The 20,074-nt window shown below is 41.4% G+C and overlaps 1 protein-coding gene across 2 annotated transcripts in view; it reads left to right on the top strand.

Annotated features, from left to right (window-relative positions):
* The first annotated feature begins 5,231 nt into the window (after positions 1-5,231).
* TDRP (testis development related protein) overlaps positions 5,232-20,074 on the top strand; it is a 28,586-nt gene continuing 13,743 nt past the window's right edge. The window contains exons 1-2 of one of the 2 annotated variants that reach the window (XM_075049239.1): positions 5,232-5,780; positions 18,370-18,429. In XM_075049239.1, the coding sequence (XP_074905340.1) occupies positions 5,667-5,780; positions 18,370-18,429 (174 nt within the window). In that variant the 5' untranslated portion in view covers positions 5,232-5,666. The remainder of the gene's footprint in view (positions 5,781-18,369; positions 18,430-20,074) is intronic. The other variant, XM_075049240.1, reaches the window with a different exon arrangement.

Here is a 20,074-nt window from a genome sequence, read left to right as displayed (position 1 = left end):
TAGTGGTATGCTTTATCTACTGTTCTATTTCCAGTATCTACTATTCTGTTTCCAGTATTTCTATTATTTGACGCACATTAGAGCAAGAAATCCTGCAGTAGAAAATAATGGAATGTATTCTCATAAAGCTTTGTTATTAACATCTAGCTTGTGAAAGTTAGCATATTCCCTGAAATCTGAGCCTTATACATCATATTAGCTTTTTTGGTTTTACTTGTGCTACCTGATATTCTTGTTATCCTCATAAACTTCCTGTTTCTTGAATCCTACTTCAGTGACATTCTTTGGAAATGAGTTCACACAGTGTGCAATTACACAGTTGAAAAAGATCTATTTCCTTTTTTCAGTTATAAATGCATTACCTTTCAACTATGGATGCCTCCTTGTCTATATCTGATGAGGAGAGGCAGTTCTATTAGGTCTATCTACCTATCCAGTCTTTTTCTGCATACGTTTATTCCATTTCCTCTTATTTATTTCTGGTTTAAAGCATAGTATTAATCTAGCTTTGTAAGAGTATTTTTCCATGTCTAACAGCCTTTGTCATCAGTTCTGGCTTTCTTCTATTTTTGCTATGTCATCCCTGGGGACATAAAATCTCTATAATAAATCGTAATGACAGAGTATAAATTAATTTAGCATGCATTTGCACGCACTAAATCTGCTTCCTCTAAGACTCTTGGTATTTCTTGAACTGACTTCCAGTTGATTCAACCAGCTGTCAATTTTTTTTAAAAAGTGTATTTTCCAGAAGTATTTTGCTTTTCTCTCACACATTTTCTTTGGACAAAGGGCCACACTGAATAAGTTATATGCCAAGCCACAAACAGCTTTCCTATACATGTCAGTATTTTAAATCAAATTGGTTTTGTTATCAGTAAGAATGGAGTTTGGCTAGAGATAGGAGATTTCCTTTCCCTTACAGGGTTGGACCTCACTTTTCTATTGGTAAGGCTTAAAATAGTCATAGAACAGTTTAGCAAGTAAGGTTAGACTGTTTGGGGCTGTTTTCTGGCTCCTAAAACTGCTATATTTTACAATTTGCTTTAACTGGGAATTATACTTAAGTTCCAAAAATGTAAAATGCAACCTTCTTCAAATTTCTCTAGAACAGCTTTTCTGTAATAAATGTGCCTTATGCATGTGTATAGAAGGGTGAAGTATAAGTATTTTATTTGAATGAGCTTGGACATTGTGATGATTTGCAGAACTCACACACTGTAGTCATCCAGAATTCATATTCATAAAAATTGTGTATTGTTTCACACAATATGTATTGTCTCATATATATTATGTATGTTTTAGCTCAAGTATTGCTAGGGAAGTGTTAGAAAGTATGGGGGAAAACACGAAGAAGAAAGTCTGGCTGTCCCTGGACTCTGTTATTGCTAGTTGCTGAACCTTCCTTCCCTCCCTTCTGCAGTTCAGAAGAAGTAGCCCTGGCATTGCTTATTTTTGTGAACTTTGGTATGGTTATAGCTAGATGCCTACAGTAAACACCTAAGAAATCTAAGATGAAAAACACAAAAACACACAGTATTTCTCTCCACCAATTAGAAAGAGAAAATAACTGAGATTAGACATGTAGGCATTTAAAATTTCATGAGATGAATTCCAGCCTAGGATTCTGGCACTATCAGCTTCCAGAAAGTGAAAAACACTTGCTTCTAAACAGGGGTAGGAATCCAGGAAAGGATATACAGATACTCCAGCACCTCTGCTATGTTCTGGCACAGTGCCATAAAGACAGTTTTCACCATAAAATGGCTAAAAATGGGCCACCGCAGGAGGAGAAGGATGTCTCTCTAACGCTTGTGGTGTGTGCCTAACGCTGCTGGGAAGTGGTGAATCTCATCTTGCTGGCAATAGTCTCCAACAGCTTGGTTAAACACTCTGAGTGCCAAGTGCAGCTGAGAAGATTGCCGCTGGTGGCAGCAGTGGTGGATGTGTGGTCTCCAACGCAACATGGCTCCCTGGCCCTGGGCTTCTTTTTGCTTCTTGCTTAGAGCAGCAGCACTGCAACTGTGTTCACTTCTGCATGGCTTACAAGCTTTTCAGAACAGGCAACCATGGCAAGGTGAAGGGTGATAGACCCCTTGTGTAAGATACTGATTGTGGCACAAATGAGTGAGAGATGCCATGAATAGTAACAGGGATTTGAAAGGCAAACCCTGAGAGATATTGGGATAGATATGGTACCTGAAACCATTGTGCGTGTACCTGAGAGCATGGCAATATCCAAAGGGCCTGCAGCCTGGAGTCACTGAAGTATGCTAAAGCCACTAAGTGTCATGCAGTTACTTGGCATGACACATGGGATTATCTCTTTACTGCTCTTTCCTACCTTTCCCATTTTTGCTTTCTGTCTCCTGAGAGCCTGCTTTAGTCCGCCAAAAGAACTCCACCCTTTTCACCCCTGGGTGAGAGCCTGGAGTAAAAAAGCAAAGGAGAAACAAGTTTTTCAGTAGCACAGTGTTTTGCCAGGTCATGAAGTGGCCGCTAAAACCATGTTGTCTGGCTTTGCTTTCAAAACAGCTCAGCCTTCCATGGGAGTCAGAGACAAAGACTGCATTTTCTGTTACTTCTCTCTTCCCTCCCCCCCGCCCCGCTCTGTTTGTGCGTGTCCCTTAAGGGAGATGGGATCAGCATTCAGAAGCAAAATCATCATTTTTTCCTCATAATGATATTTATAAAGATGTTCATAACATTTTAAATACCATGCAAGACATTTCTCAAACTGGATTTCACAGCCTTCCCCTGCATACAACTTAGGGAAACATGACAATGTAGTTGCTTAGAGGAAGAAACTTTGTATTTAAGTGTTTTGCATTCTTTTTCGTCCTAGGCAGTTCCAGCCTGTGGATGTCAGCCTCTTATTCTGGAAAAAACTTTTGATTAGATGCGTATAATTAATTTTAAAGGGAAATAATGAATTTGTAAGCACAAAGTCTGTAGAACATATCAGCAGAAAATAACATTATTTTTAGAAGAACAAGAGATAGTGCTCAACCATGCCTTGGGGTCTTGACAACAAATAGAAAATCTGGACTGAAATTCTGACCTCTCTGAAGTCAGCTGGACTGATTTTCAGTGACCAAAGTAAAGCCAGGATTTCACACCAAAGTCCAAAATCTTAAGAGAAAACCTAAGGAAAAAAATGTAAAAACTTAATAAAATTAAAAAAGACCAAAGGCATGTAGTTGATTTTATTTGTGTGTATTGGGAATGCTGTGTGGATTTCTTCATGAGACCAAAACTGAGCAGAATCATGAGTATTTGTAGGATTTAAGCCTAATGGTAGAGCTGGTGTTTCAGATAGTCGTAAGAAAAATAGCATAAGGAAGTCACTGGATTAAAATAGTAGGGTCATGTGGTGACTAATAACTTATTTGATCTTTTCAAGGGTCTAAATACAGAAGTCAAATCAAATGAAATGCTTGTTTACTACATAAAGTTACCCGAACATGCATCAATGTAAATTAGAAACATTCAGCTCTGCCTACTGAATATTTCTGTTTATAAATTTAAAGAAGGAGTGAGAGGTTAAAGAACTGGTTATAAATTGACCTGGCCTTCTAGAGGAAACCCCTGCTAAACCTGATCTGTCTTTAATAACTGAGAATGTGTTTTGCCTCCTTCCCTCTTGAGATTTGGTTAATATTAACGCAAGAGGTGAAAGGGAATTCTGTGCTTCACTTTTTAGTAGTTTTTAGTCTTGCAAGAGAAGGGATTGAAAATGAGATAAAGAAGATTTTGTGTGGAAACTTATCATAAAACTAAAGTCTTTTCCAGTCCTTCAAACACTTGTGCGCTTGTGTTATGCACATCAATGTCATTTTGTGAAGTTCATTCTAAAGACAGAAGGCTAAAACTGCACTGGTGTAAATTCCGTGATTTCAGGTTCAAGTGAAGTGAATGTGTCTTTTGTGCAGTTAGGTAATAAATTACAGTTAGCTACAGGGCATTCCTAAACCATTACAGAAATCCTTAACCGGTACGAAAGTGAGATTATAGTTAAAACTGTGATGCCTCCGAAGCTGGCTGTTATGGATAAGGATGTTTTATGACAGAAAAAGTAGTGTTTTTTCATTGATTTGTAATCCTTGACTCTGTGGGTGTTCATATGCCACTGATGGGGAGTTAAAGCAACTCACCTGAGGCACGGGCAGCACACGGAGCAACCGGCCGGCGGGAGCTGGCGTTCCAGCCCCGGGGTGAGCCCTTTTCCAGCTGAGCAGGTAGGAGCGCATTGCAGCCAAAAACACCCCCGGCGAAGCACTGCTGCTGCCTCATTGCTGCTGCTTAGGCCCTGAAGAGATCAGGCAGTCAAAGCAAGACTTGCAAGTTTTCCTTGAGGGATCCCGGGGGGTTACCGCCTTTCACTAGGGAAATCACAGTGACGCTAAGCAAGCAGAACAACCCCAAACGGCTTTTTTAGAACACTTTTGCGGTTCTTTGGACACCTGGCCCTAACTCGCAGTTCAAAATCACGGCTAGGCGAGTGCCTCAGTGGGGATTTTTAGGGAAAAGCATGCCAGCGCGCCCGTTTGAACACAAGAACCTTCAGAAATACCAGCTGGCACGTAGGGCGTTGAGTCTGGCTCATTCAGCCATCGAACTGGGAGTTACTGGGACTGACTGGACTCCAGCCGGGACGCGCCAGGCTTTCCCGCCCTGCCCGCGGGGCTCGGCGGGAGGAGGAGGGCGGGAAGGGGAAGGGGAAGGCGGGCGGTGCCCGCCGTGGCCATGGCCGGGGAGCCTGCCCTTCCCCAGGTGCGGCCCGGCTGAGCCGGCGGCCGGTGGGTACCCCGGCGGGCACACGGGTGGGCGCGCCACCGCCAGGTCCGGCTCCACCTCGAGTCCCCCGCGCCCCTCAGGCGGACATTTTGCTGTGGCCGCTGCCTGGGCAGCGCCATCCCCACCCTCCGCAGCGCCCGCCGGCCCCCTCTTCTGAGGGACCCGCGGGGGCGCTCGGCGCGGCCTTGTCCCCGGGGGCTCCCTCCCGTGCCAGCGGAAGGCCGCGGGGGGCTCTTCCCCCCTCCGCTCCCCCCGCGGGGCGAGGCCGGGGCTGCTGCCAGGCGCCCGGCGGGAGGGCCGACCCCGGCCCCGCGGACCCGGCCGGGCGGGCCCGGCGCTGTCAGAGCGCGGCCGGCGCCGCGCCGGTTGCCGTGGTGACGGGAAAGCACCCCCGCCCCCCCCGCACCCCCCCGCGTGCCCCCGCCCCCGCAAACATGGCAGCGGCGGCGCGGCTGCTGCGGGCGGCGGCCCCGGCGGGGAGCGGCGGCAGGTGAGGAGCGGCGCAGCGAGGCAGGCGTCGCCCCCGCCCGCCTTGCCGCTGCCGCGGGCGGGACCCTCCTCACGCCCGGCTCCCCTCAGCCGCCAGGCGGGGCGGCGGCGGCGGGGCCGGGGCCGCGGCTGGGCGGGCCGGGGCCGGCAGCAGGCCGGCCGGCCGGCGAGGCGGGTCGCGGGGGGGCGGGCTCCCGGCCCCGCCAGGCAGCGCTCCTCCCTCCCGGCCCGGGAGCCCCCGGCGGGGTGACAGGCGAGCCGAGCCGCGCCGAGCCGAGCTCGCCCCGGCCGGGGCCGCGGAGGCAGCGCCCGCTCCCGCCTCGGCCCTCTCGCCGCTGCCAGGACGAAGGGAGGCGGGAGCCGCCACCCCCGCGCCCGCCATGTGGAAGCTCAACAAGAGCAGCAAAGTTCTGCTGGACGACTCGCCCGAGGAGGAGGAGACGCGTCCCCGCGGCCCGCCGCCGGCCGCCGCCGCCGCCTTCGCGGCCCCCCAGGTAGGAGCGCGGAGCCCGGCGGCGGGCGGCGGCCGGGGAGCCCCCGCGGGGCCCGGGGAGGGGTCGTGAGGCTCGGCCCCGCGCCCCGCTCCCGCAGCCCTCCTCTCCGGCGGCATGAGTAATCACTTTTGCCGCCCCTGGATGCGCCGCGGTCGGAGAAGGGGCTGTTTGCGCGGGGCGTGCGACTGTCACCCGCTTTTTGGGGTGCGGACGGGTCTGTCCTCCCCTGTTTTCTTCCAGCGGCCGGCCTCCGGCGTTGCTGGCACCCGCCGCCCTTCGTGCCAGTGGCTTCGTACCGCAGGGAACTTTCTCTCCCAGCCCTAGGCAGGGGCACTGCAACTCATCTGTTAAGCAGCGTACATTGAGCCGTGATTCGTAAGAACATCATCTTCATTTGCAGATGTGTGCGGGTCTGCGTAGAGCGCTGACGTTTTGGCAGGACTGCTTTTTCTATAGTTTCGGTAATAGTAGTTGGCTGGCTGTCTTTAAATAGCCGCAATCTTACTTGAAAGCTTTCATTGTTAAATGGTAAGTTAAATACCAGCAGTGACCTTCTCAGAGTACTGGTCACTTAACAAATGCAACCTGAAAGGAAGGGTATCGGTTGAGTATCAGGCAAGACAACTAAAAGAATGTTTGTTGACTTGTTTTCAAAAACTTGATAACAATTAGGCAGCAGTCCAGTTCTGAAGCCTGTTAAGCTGGCTGATACTGCTTTGTTGCTGAACTGATCTGTTGCCACAGAGTATCTTTAGATGTTGTATGAGAGGTTGAGGAGACCTGCATATCTAAAGCAAGCAGTTGCCCAGGGCTGCAAACTGATGAGGTTTGTATTTAAAAGAAGGTACAAAAACCCACCCAACTTCCCACCCTATGACTGTCTCGCCTACCTTGCTGGAAGAGGTGGAGTGTATCTGGATAATCTGCTTTCTACTTGAGTTAACGGTTGACGACTGCTACGGTTTGTCAACATGCGTGGCTACTGCCGAAGAGCAGCTGCTCCCAATCGCAGCAGTTATTCCCTCCGTCTTCCAGTAGCTAAAATCACCAGTCTGCTCCCCAGTTCAGCCTTGCCTTGTCCTTTCCCCTGCATGGTGAACAGAAGAGCCCTAGCCCTTGCTACTTGTTTGGCAGCAGCTGTGAAGATTCATGTGGGTGAATAGGATCTTCTCCTGTGGGAGAGGAAGAACAGATACACATTTTGGAGACCCCCTTCAGGGGGTGGAAGGGCGATTGTGGGGTTGAAGGCAACCTGAAGTATCTCCCACAACTTCTTATACAAGATCTAACCTTCCTACAGTTCCTATCCTCAGGTGCCTGGAAACTTCCACTGTTTTTCCTAAACTGCTGGCTTGTGCTATCCACAGCCTTCCTAGACTTGCTTACCTCCTGAAACTCTCCTTGAACACCAAAGGTCACCAAAAGCTTCCAGTAAATCCCACTGACTAGTCACTGCTTCTCTTTTCTACCACAAATGCTCCAAACCCCCTCTGAGGCTCCTGACCATAGCCTCCCAGTCAGAAGATTCTTCAGACTTCTGCCCTGACAGTTCTCCCAATCCTCTACTTTAGCAACAGAGGTTGGGGTTTTTTCATTTATTTGTTGGTTTTTTTTGTCTTGTCTGATTGTCTTTACTGTCCTGGGCTTCTGTTCCATTAGTGGCAGTCTTAAGTTATAATGGTGATGACGGTCATTTCTGGTGCAAATGGTTTGCCATTTTCAACAATTTTAAGAAAATTCCTTTCCAACTCCCACAGTGTCTGTTACCAATGGCACTGGAATAAAAGTTTCTTTTTTGGTATTGGAGGTGGCACGGGAAAAAAAATATTCTAAGGCGCTAAATGAAATATTCTTGAAGATAAAGGATTTGGAAAAGTTATCAAGGCTATAGTGTAGCTTGAAACTGGAGTGAAGACCATAAGCTATTAGTTGTTTTGCCTGTTAGAATCAAGAAGATTTGACAACTGGGAAAAAAAAACCCAACCATCCCCACCTCCCAAAAACCATTTAAATGTAGTTATTTTAGAGTTTATGTACACTTTAAGGGAAGATAGACTATATGGAAAACTCTGACCACCTGAATAACATTGTAATTCACATGATCTATCGAAGGCAGCTTCTAGGTCAGCCACAGGTACAGTATGTCTAAAACATGGTTTAGAGAGGTGTCAAGGAGAAAGCATGAGGTAACTGAATGTGCTTGTTCAGCTTGTTGCAGCTGATTTGGTTCAAGGGCCTTGCTTTTAGTCTTTGGTGTTTTTGATGTTTCATCAGAACCTGGTTTTGCTCCCAGTAATATGATTGCAAGGGAGTGAAATCTAGTAATGTGTAGGGGGATTTGGTAACGATCTGCACTTTGCTACTGCTGCGTCCTGACCTGCATCACCCAATCCCCTGACTTTGGAAGACAGTAGCACCACCAGAGCTTGGAGGAGTTATGGGGGCAGTTCTCTTGGTACCTTAGCTGTGCAAGAGAAAGTCTCGGTCTTCCTCAGCCTCTGCTCTGTTTATTTTGTCACGGTACAGCCTGCTTAAGCTGTGAGTGAAGGACTACTTCATCAAGAAGAAGAGAATCCAGGACTTCCCTAATTTTCTGTCTTGAGGGCCAAAATCCAGATAATTTGTTTGAGTGCTTTTTAGTAAATTAAGAAAGCCCAGAGTTAGATTTCATGCAGAAGTTTACTGTTAGATTTCATTTCCTCTAGGTTCTTTTCTGATATGTCATTTGGCAAAAGAGAAGATGAACCGTAGTCATCACAATTTGACTTTGAATTATGGTATGTTGTTTTCCCCAACAACTATCTTTTGTCCTTGTCTTCATTTTTAATGGGCAAGCAGGAAGAAAATCCTTAAGCTTCTACCATTCATGCTATAAATAATGCTGAAACTTTTTGCTTCAAAGAAAAGAAGTTGGTAGTCACAATTAAAACAGACTAGGCTGAAAGTGTTCCAGTGTAATGAAATGTTAGTGCTATATGCTGTTTCTTCAAAGCTGAGAAAGAGTGAAGGAGTTCTCACTGTGCAACCTAATAATTAGGACATTGCAGTAGCAGATAGCAACAAAGAATTAGGCTACTATAAGTTTAAAAAACACCACCAACAACAAACCCCCCCCCTTTGTTACTCTACAGAAGTTTTAATCATCCTAGATATAGAAGCCTCATCTGGGCTTACTCAAGCAGACATTCGGATTTGTAGAAGTTCTTAAATAGAAAAGTTTAGTTTGATCTAAAAAGAGAAGTTTTGGCAGTTCTGGTTTTGTGGAATACAGAATGGTTTGATTTTGTTCCAGGGGAGAACAAAAACAAATTTTAGAACATGAAAATTGCAATGGGAGGGAATTGTCAGCCTCTGGCCACTTTTTAGCAAAAGTTTCTGCATACATTCAAGTCCTTTGAATTGTTAGGACTTATTTAAAATAGTAAGGTGTTTCCTGAGATAAGAAAGACAAGTAAATTTTGAAACAGTACTTGTGTAAATAAATGTGTGGATTATTGTATATTTTTTTTAGACCAGACAGTTTTAGACTGTATCTTAGAAGTTTGTTTTAATTTATGCTTTGAAGCATAAATATTTTTAATTGATGCAACACAGGTGCTTTATTGGCTAAAGTTACAATTAATACATGAAGGCAACTTAACACACATAAATAGTACACATGTATAAAATGAAATTAAAGTGCTCTCCCAAAATATGCTAGAAATGTACAGTGATGCATGCCAAACTTGCATTCAGTTTGTAATATAGTCATTATGCTTCAAACTGTAGTTACATTTTTGGAAAGGGAAAAATGTTGGGTTTTGACTTCTGGAAGGCAATGTTTTTGCAGGCAGGCTAACTTCTCCTTGACTCAATCCTGCTATCATCTAATCAGTCCTCAGAGATGTCAATGCTGTGTCAATATCACATGTAACTCTGACGAAAATGGCGCTCAACTTTAAAATACATTTATGTATTAGGGTAGTGGATGGGTGTCAGGCTGACCTATATTATCTTTTGCAACTCTATCTTTCATGTAAAAATATTTCAGATCCTTAGCCTTGATCTGTTCTCCCTGATTGTATTTTTTTTTTATGTTCAAAGAGAATATGTGCAAAAACATGTTTTATGCTGAATTTTGTTTAGACTTGCTCACTGGATGTTTTAAAGTTGGCTATACAGAATTTTAGTTATCTATTTTAATGAAGATGTTTAGGTCTCTGGTACAATTTTAATACTGGCTTTCATCTTGGAATGAGCTGAACTCAGACAGGCCCTGCAGGAATGGGTGGGAGCTGAGCAGCATTTCTTATGTTGTAGTAATACGTTGAATAAGGGTATTTTTTAATTAAAAAATAAAGCAGTCAATGTTAATCCAGCTAATGCCTTTCCTTCACTTGCTAACCATTTCAGTGTGTCTCAGGCTTTGCCTGCAATACTCTTATAATTCCTTCATACCTTCTCCTCTGCTAGCCTGTTTTTTCCTTTCATCAGAGTTGTTCTTGTGACATTTCAGTGACATTTTCCTGGCTAAAATCCATCACCTGTATTCTGTCATCATTCTTGAACATTAGATCGTGGGACTGACAGCGAAGACTTTCCTGAGCTCTTCCTTGGCCTGCCTTTCTTGCTTTTCCTCCTTCTTGTCATATTTATCTTTCAGCAGCTTCTCGAGTGGGTCCTGCTTCTTTCCCAGTCTTCCTGGAGCTCTACAGAGCTGACGGTGTCTGTGGGGCTTTAGGCTTTCTTCTTTCAATCCCTTTCATTTCTGAGGTGCTTCACTTCCTGATTTATACTGTCATCTTGACACAGTTGACCCAGATCAGATCTGCTTCTCACCTCTTTACCCTCTCTGTTGGTTTATTCTGACTCTTGGAAGTCCTACAAAGCGTGTATTGTCTGGTTGCTCTCCTGCTATGGACAACATCAGTATCTATCTTTTTCTTTCAGTCAAGCCTGTAAGCTGAAGGTTGTCAGTGGTTTTTATCTATTGTGCAAAAGAGAATGTGTCCAATACTTTACCGCTGTTTCCTCTATAAAGTCCAGGTCTGCTTTTTGTTTTTGTTTTTTTTTAAATTATTATTATTTTTCTTTCTGTCTAGACAGCTGACATTCTTGTGCAGACCCTCACTTCCCATCCTGACGGTGATTACTTCCTCTGCAGCTTCTAATACCTACAATGCATTTCCCCATCCCCTAGTCCCTGCAAATCCCATTGCTGATATTAATGTTGTTGCTTATGGCATAAAGTTTAAGTCCTCCTCATCCTTCGGTTTCCGTTTCTTCAGCTGGCCTCCCTTTGTTTCAGGACATTTACATTTAAATCTCTGTCCTTGCTTTCAAGGTTTTTCTTAGTACATCCCTTTCCTCTCCCCCATTTGTCATTTTTATCACTTGTTGTATCTTTCCTCGAGCCTGTTATGCTTTACTGGCTCTGATCACCTCGGTTTGCCAGCAGCCTTGTCTCTTTTCCTCCCCTACAGCCTAATACAGAATTAGTCCCTTTCACTGATCCACAAAACCACTATCTTCTCCTCCACATCATTGCTTGAGATCTACTTTCCCTAAACTGTTTGTTGTATCTTCAGGGGGTTGTTGTATCTTCAAGGTTTCTGGAGCCATACTCTCCTAGCAGTGCTGGACTTGCTACCATTAATATACAAACAAAAATATATTGGCTTTTGAGAAAGAAATAATCATTTTAATCCATTTAATTCTTTACTGGTAAAATAGGCTTATAATTTTTTTCCTTGCTTTTATAGAAACTATTTGCCAGATTGCATGAGGACATCCGTAACATAAGTAGACTTATTAGAAGTTACTGAACGCTTTACTGGGTAGACTATCTTTCAGTTCTGCCATCATCAGAGATATATTTCCAACAAGTTTCACTGCTGGTCCTTTGTGAGGAGCTCCAGGATGGGTCTGTGTGAACACCACAAATGCTGATAAAAGCCGCCGGTCAAAAGGGAGCAGTGCATATGCTGGTGAACACTATAACCAAAAATAATGCATTCAACCTGTTTTGCAGAAACTATACTATGAAAATATTGCCATTACTCCTGCAAGAGCTTTTTTAAAGATAGGTAATTTAATTGCAAATGCCATGACTGAATAAAAATTGTATGTCAGCTACTGTCTTTTGAATTAGTGTCTGTTGGTTTGTTTTCTGGGTCAAAAAAAAAGCAAATATGAACTTCTAGTATGGATAAATTGTTAAGTAATTGACAGATTTTTAGTCAAATTTCATCAAAATTGAAAATGTCACTGGAATATTTGAATTGTCGCAGCAATTGAAGGTAGATTGATTATTTGACCTTCTTTGTTTCGTCTTAGTGATGGTATTTTGATCTTAATACAGCTGTTTCCATTTCTTGAAGCATATTTGAAATATTGTAAATTGGGCAAAACTAAATTCATAATGATCTGAGCTTTTAAAAATATTTCTAAGGTGTTTAATCTTTAATAACATTCTTCCAAAAATATTTCAGAGAAGCAAAGTCTGAGTAAGATGTATTATAACCACTTACTACGGAGATGCACAATAATGTGAACGATGAATAGAATAACCTTGTGTATTGATGTAAAAACACAGAGCATAGGAGTCTGGTGTTCTGATGTTTCTCTTTGTAATGCCAATAAAATGCAGAACTACAGAAGTATTCTTATGTAAATACTTACATTCTGAAATTTATCTTCTCCAGTACGTTTGGCCATTTATATCAATTGACAGTAAAAATATGGAAATAATTTAGATATTCTATTTTAAAATGTAATGGAATGTGAAGTAATAACTGAAGTGGTTGAATGAAACAGAGTTTGTGAAAATGCTAAACAAGTTCTTGACAGCTATGGATGCTGAAGGAAAGAGCATCATCTTAGTTTTAATTTATTCAATATTAATAATAATTTGAAAGGTGAAAACATAGGAAAACTGTTTTTAATCTTCCAGTTGGTCTGGTGAATAATAGGTAGTTACGAAAGACTAGGGCCTAGAAGATGGAAGTGTTTTTAAATACGTTGGATGAGTTGTCTGCTGTATCTGAAATAGACACCTGGACTTTGTAAAGTCAGCAGAGTGAAATAAGTTCTTCTAGAAATGGTCTGATGAATTATATTTTAGAAGCATGTTTCAAGATTACTGTTGTCTACTAAATATATCCCAAGATGAAAGTTAATTTTTTAACAGACTTAGATTTTTACATTTTCCTTTTCTTTATGGACAACGTATTTTCAGTTTTGCCAAAGACTGGCAGAGGAAAGTTGCAGGATAGGAGTCACTGTCACTGTTTAGTCACAGTGGCATTTAAAATGGTTTATTGTGATAATGTAGCTGTTTTTCTAAGTGTAGTGAGCAATCTGGAGTGGAAAAGTATTTTTTTTCATAGAAGAGAAAAATGAGTTTAAAGTACTGAATTACTCTTGAGCATGAACAGACTTTAGAAATGCCTAGGTTAATATTTTTCATCAGTGATAGTAATAGGAAATTTTCAATTTACACCACCTGCCCAGATGGCTAGTTTGGTTTACTCGCTTTAGGGACCTACAAATGGAAGATTGAGATCTAGCAGTAGATGAAATATGGACAAGACTAATGAAATGATCTCCATCTAGGCTACCTCCGCAAGAAAGGAACAGAGGCAATTCATGGTTCAGCACAGGAGTTATATCTGCTGAACACGTAGCCTCATGTCCCGGAAGAAAGCTATGTATGACTGAGTAATGCATCCTTTACTTGTTAAAATTGCAAACCTTGTTTTTCCGTAAAGGCCCTGTTCAGTTTTGTATGAGTGTTCAGGTACAGTTCAGCTTTATTCTTCAGCTGTGCTAAAAGAATATGTTGAAAATAGTATAGTTGTTGCAGTGCCCACTTACATTTGATCGCTGTTGCCTCAGTTTCCTGACTCGGAAAGCATATATCCACACATTGAATTTTTTCCAAGTGTGTATTATAGGTGCAGCAAAGAAAATAAGGCCCAATGCCACTGATCTTCTGGTGGGAGCTTTCTTCTTACTCATGTTTGAGTGCATTTTGCATTGTTTTTGATTCAGTTCTAGAATTAGATAAGCAGAGTGGCTTTTGCATTAATAATCTGCTTTAGTCTTGTTTCTTTCATTTGACGCTATAGCGAGACCCTACTCAAACCCAAGCAAACTGTTTCTTTTGTTAGCTGTATTTTAAGATGGTGATCTGGCAGTTTGATCTCCTCTTCTGAATCTGTGCTGTTTCTGGTCAGGCTGTGTATATATAGTTGTTCAACTGTTTGGTTTGTAATCAGTGTTTTGGGAATCTTTCCAACTTCAGAGGTTAACTTTCAGGTTTGTGATTTCCTGAGTGCTTTTTAATTTTTTTTTTTTTTTTTTTTTTTTGTTTAATCTTCCCCTCTCCTATCACTAAATTATTTAGTGGGGTTTGTGGAATACTGGGAATTGTGTTAAATTCTACCCTGGAGTGTATCTCTTGAGGTGGTGTTTGCTTGGGGTTTTTTTTCTACTTAAATTATGTATTTGTGGTTCATAATCTAATTTGCGCTTACAGGCATGATAACCTAGACTTTAAATCGCACTCAGTCCTTGGTGAGACGTGATGATAGGTAGAGGGGATGTAATAGGTCAGCAGAAGGGCAAGAATTTGCACCAAAAGGACCTACTCTTTTAATAATAGCTTGTTTACTCTTAAGTGTGCTTGGCTTTGACAGCTAGTGTGTGTACAATCGGAGGGTTCCACAGCTGGGTAGGGAAAATCGATAATAAACCATTTTATGTACTAGAGCAAAAGAAGGGCATGCAGGGTGAGGTGATGCTATTATTTGACTTAACTCTTTGATGTCCAGTGTTCCTCATCTTGGCCTGAATTATGAAAGTGAATGATCTGAAGAGACTAATTAATTACTTTACCACAAAGGAAGCTGAGGGAAGTAGATTACAATTTTGATCTCTGTACAAAAAGGTTTGTGTGCTAGTTGAATTAATCCCTTGAGTACCTTATGGTTTGCAGTATGTCCAACAAAAGGGCACTTGTTTCCTTATGAAAACACACTCTGCATACCAACCTTCCCCTGCCAGAACTGGAAGGCTATTCAAGTTGCTGATCAGCATTTCCACTAGCATTAGCATTTAGTCACCTATTAGTTACTAAATACTATAATGTGGTCCGTGTTTTTCTTTTAAAATGAAGTAAAAAATGAGTTGTTGTAACTATAAACTGACCAGATTAAAATACTGAAATAATTCAGAAGTGTTCAGTGTCAGCACGTGTTATGCAGCATTATAAAGGAAGCTCATCTTTACTCTTTAAATGTAGCTGTACGGTAGATTGTCCCCTAAAGAAAATTCGAAAAACCAAATCGTAGGCTCCCTGATGTGTGAATGGTAAGAGAAGTAGAGAATATGTATCAGAAGAGGGTGTATTAATGTGTATCACTGAAAAATGCAAATTATTCTGTGGGTAACAAGCGAAGATGGGTTGTGTGTGACTTCTTGTGTTTTTTCCTCGGCTCTTTCCAGTGGAGGCACTGGTCTCCCTCCCTCTCCTCTTGCCCTCTGTCTTTTTTTTTTTTTTTTTTTTTTTTTTAATACGCATGCCATCCCTACCGTGCAGTGCGCAGGTTCCTCCCTGCAATGTGGGCCATGGCTGGCTCTGAACCCCCACACATGCTCCTGCCATGGGGCATTAGGCTGCTGCTCTCTGCTTTCCCTAGCGATGGATTTTCCACAAAACGTTTGGAGATCTAGTCTCTTTGAGACTGCTGAATTCAAACCTACTGGCCAGTTTCAATCAAGAGTTACTGTAAGCACATGGTGTGTATGGATGGATAGCACAAGCACACCACAGTTGTCCAAGTCTCCTTTTCATAGGCGGTGTATCTTAAAAGGATACTATGGATACTTGATAGGTCTTCCACCCCCAAAAATGTATTTTAGGTATTGGATTCTCACCAGTAGCTTTCTTGAGGGTTTCATATCTTTTAGTCTTTGTTCTTTGTATCTTTTAACTTTGTGTTGTCTTCTTACCGTCAGCCTCCGCTGCCTGGGCGTAGTTACTGCAAACTACTGTCTCATTCCTTATGAGGTAGCACCTTGTACGTCTGTGAGTAATAACACCGAATTAACACCGAAACACAGCCCTAGTTGTCACACTTTTAAAGCAGCAAAGAAATACCCCTTTTTGTCTCCTATTTATTGTGAATTACATTTTTTATCAACAGTGGTATTCACATTTTATTATGCTGACTCCCTAGCCCCATGAGGTGTTCATTGCATCTCTTGGTTTTCCCCTAAAAGCTTGCACTGTGAAAGTTGCTTCGTGCTCTTGCTTCCCTGTGCTCTAGGTTGCTAGAGGCTGTATGCCTTCACACATCCATCTTTTCTCTCTAGTAGAGCATGAAGTCTCTTTATGCACTTTCATATTTTTATTATCCTTCTTAAGCTATTTGGAGAGCTGGAAGAATTAAAATGAGAGGTGTTATTTCTTTGGAAGATACTAACAGCGTCTTGTTTGTTCTGGAGACAGTATTGTTGGTTGTTGAAACTGGTAGCTCTGCCAACTGTGGATGTCTGAGATAATTTCTCCTCTTACGATACTACTTCTTTAGGCTTTTCTAGTTCTTGTTTTTTTTTTTTTTGCTTTTTGGTAAAAATTTGGACAAATAGATGAGGTATTCTCTAGGTCTTACCCTGTGTCCAAGCAGAGATGCCATCATGTTAAGTCTAAGGCTTTGCAACCTCATCCGAAAGTTTGAGAGCTGCCAGTGTTGAGGAGAAACAAGGAAACTTCTGAAATGGTGTGTGGGGGGCATTTCCTTTTAAAACATTGCCCATGATTCTCTTAAAAGGAAAGAAAGCAAAAAAAAAAAAGGGGGGGGGGGGCACAAAGTAATTGAATTCCATTTTAGAGTACTACGCAAATCTTAACTTTGTCATATTTGGTATCCCATCTACAATAATATCCTCCTGTGTTAAAGACAGCTAATTGAAGTCCGGAAGTTAAATAACCTGTTAAGATCCACAGGAAGTAATATTCTCATTTTGAATGATAACAGGAGTTCCTGACTTTGTGTTCTGCCCCAACAAGTAAAGCTGTCTATCTACAAGTTGCTCTATTTCAACATACAGTTATTATTGAACTATAGTGCGATGGTTTTCATACTAGTTCTAGAAGTGCTCCTATCTCCATCCTTGTCCCTTTTATAATACAAAGTATTGCCTATAAATGGAAACACTAGTTGGCAAATAAATAAATATAAATATTAAAAAAATTATAAAAAACAACCATAACAGAAAAAGATGCATGGGATTTGAAGCGGGTCTCTCAAAATGAAGCTGATACATGTGGGCCCCCACATGACTAGAAATACCTAACACTTCTCATGCTGGCTTTCTCACCTCTTTCTGATGGCTGTTAGCAAAGTGAAGGAGGTCTTTGGTAAAGCGTAGGAGCTGGGATACTGTGTGTTTTGGGTGTCTTGGGATATGTGCATGTGGAGCTACCCTAAAACAAAAATTAAGCTTACAGAACAAAGAGCATATCAACTCCTTAGCATTTACTGTAGTTGAAAAGGAAGTTGATAAATTTGGTTTTGAAACAGTAAGTGCTGACATAAGCAAAAAATGGACCAAAGTGAATACAAGGTATTCTGTGAAACTGCCACTTCAAAGATGCTTTCTATAAACCATTCTGTTGTAATTTTGTTTTTTCTTGGAACTGAAGTTAAATAATTTCAGTTATAGGTAGCTATTCTTGTTTTTTACTTGGGGAGTGTTTGTATTTGGAGTTATATGTAGAGCAAAAAAAAAAAAAGTGACTTTTTTTCATTAAAACACAGATTGGAGAAAAAATTACATAGTGCCTGTACGCTATGCCCCACTTTCTATGTCTATCTTTGGCCCCTAAAGTACTCCTGGCGCTGATCTTACTTGTCCTGTCTTGGAAGAGAACGTTGATAGTAACAGGATGGTCTGAGCCTACTAAGATACCAACTTACTTCAAGAGATGGACAGAAATGCTGCCCTACTGAATTACCTCCACTAGCATCTTCAGTACTCTGGCTTTCTTCAGAAATCTAGTTACAAATGGAGGGAAAAGGAATGTGGGCAAAAGTCTGTCCTTGAGTTAGGGAAATGTAATGCTTTTTAATGTGAAGGAGGAAATAATCTTGGGATATTCCTCTCCCCCCAGCCTACAGATACTGCATAGACAATTATCTAGTATGGTATTCAGAAAATCAGTGTAGATCCAAAAAATACAGACACAATTGTTAAGATTCAAATAAAATTTTTAATTTTAATTGTACTAAAATTGTTATGACGCAAATGTTTTCTTGATCTTTCTTTGGGCTGTGGGGTTTTTGGTTTTGTAGGGTTTTTGTTTTGTTTTTTTTTTTAAACATCTGGTGCAGCATTTTTCATCATTCCAAATGCAGTTTTGTTCACATTTCTTACTTTAATAGTGGTGTTCGCTTAGTTTTGCATTGTGATTTTATTTTGTCAATTTTCTTTTATGATGGGCTGAATAGAACAAAAGCATTTATGAATACTCTAAAATGTGTCACTGCTAATTGTCAAACCAAAACTGACTATCGGCCTTTTTTATCTTTATCCTTTTTTTGAGAATAAAGACCAGTTTCTTCATGATGAAGTTTCATCTTCAGTGTCACAACTTGCAACAAAGGTAAATACCTGTTCTTTGGAAGTGTAACGTTTTATATCCTCTATATTTCTGTCAATATGTGTTAGGAAGCTACCTGTTTTTCACGTACAGCCTGATTAAGGAGGATATTTGTGTCCTTCATTGATGATTTTATAATTACTTATGATCGTTGATCGTGGGGTTCTCATTGAAGTAATATTAGAAGTGCAGTATTAGTTAGAAAGCTGCCTTATTTCCTTTCATTAATGGGGAGGGGAAGATATCTTAATTTTTTTTCTTACACATAGTGGATATTAAAACACAAAATAAACATAAGCCACAGGAATAACTGAAGTCTAAGGAAACACTAAATTCTAGCTGTAACAGATGATGAAAACATGAAAAGTAGAAGGGATTTGGGTCATTTATTCCATTATATGTAGCTCAGCTGCCTTTCTGGCCACAAGAGGTTAAGGACTTTCTCTTGTATCTGTTTCAGAAAAGAAAAATAGGCATACAAGTTAATTGTTTTTTTTTTACCTTGATAAGTGTCCAAGAATCTTTTTTAATGTTCTTAAAATACACTAGTAGAAGATGAAAGAACAGGAAGTTGTTATGATATGCTAGAGCTTGTTTTGAAAATCCATAGGTATAGAGAAAAGCATTTAAAAATAGGCTCATTAGTGTAATAGGATACTTTACATTAATATGTATAAACTGAACATCTGTCTCTGTTACTTCTTTTTGTTTTACTTCAGGTGCAGCATGACTTTCACTGAAAATAGAAGTGAGATTGTACTATACCTTTTTCTACTTTTTAGACGAAATGTATTCTTTTAATGAAAACATAAATTACTGTTTATTTTATGCCAGATGATGAATGTTTAGGAAAAGAATCTTAAAATTAATCTATTTTATACTGAAGCTTTTTTGCCCCTTACTTGGTCATTCAGGAAGGGTTGCTAAGTGTGTGTTTTTACTTAAAGAAAAAAAAAGTCACCAGGCAAACCACTGAGCTGCAGTATTTTTGTGTTTTAAAGTAAAACCCTCTTGTCTTAAAAATGTATTCACAAAAAAGCACCTTAACCTTCTCATCTTCTTTTTCTTTATTGTTTCTGAAAGCACTTCTGTATTTTATTTGGTTGTTCTCTCGTCATAGAAGCCATCAGTAAAGTGATATTCCAGAAGTTTCAAAATCTTTAATATGTTAATAAAAGGCTGATGAATTATATGTGTGGCCTTTTCAGTATGCACATGTCATGAATAAAAAAGTCTCCATGTTGAAGCAGTATGCTGAAGAACAGCGAAGTTCTCGAAGAAAAGGGCAGTGGATGAAGGGTATGTCAGCCCTTTAGGGAGACGGTCTTCCCGGTCTCTTGAAGCCTGAGTTTTAAGACAGTCCTGATGCCCGTTTGCAGAGGAAAGCCTTTGACCTAAGTTTGGAGGTGCAAAAGTGGGAGCTAGTCCTAATAGCTGGAGATGGAGGCTGGAAAATGGTCTTAGTTTCTGCTCATGCAGGAAGCTGCCCATTTAGCAGTGAGGACAGGCTAACTGCAGGGCTGAATTTTTCTAGTTCCCTCTTCACAGCTCTCCCAAAAGGCTGGTTAAAAAGCCTTGTGAGATCTCAAAGCGTGGAACTGTAAACCCTGTAGTGGTGCTCTGCAAAATGCAGAAATCTGGAACCCAT

Source organism: Buteo buteo, chromosome 17 (assembly GCF_964188355.1).
Source record: "Buteo buteo chromosome 17, bButBut1.hap1.1, whole genome shotgun sequence".
NCBI classification, from domain to species: domain Eukaryota; kingdom Metazoa; phylum Chordata; class Aves; order Accipitriformes; family Accipitridae; genus Buteo; species Buteo buteo.
Note: the sequence above shows the minus strand (reverse complement) of the source record. Positions and strands in the feature narration are given on the sequence as shown.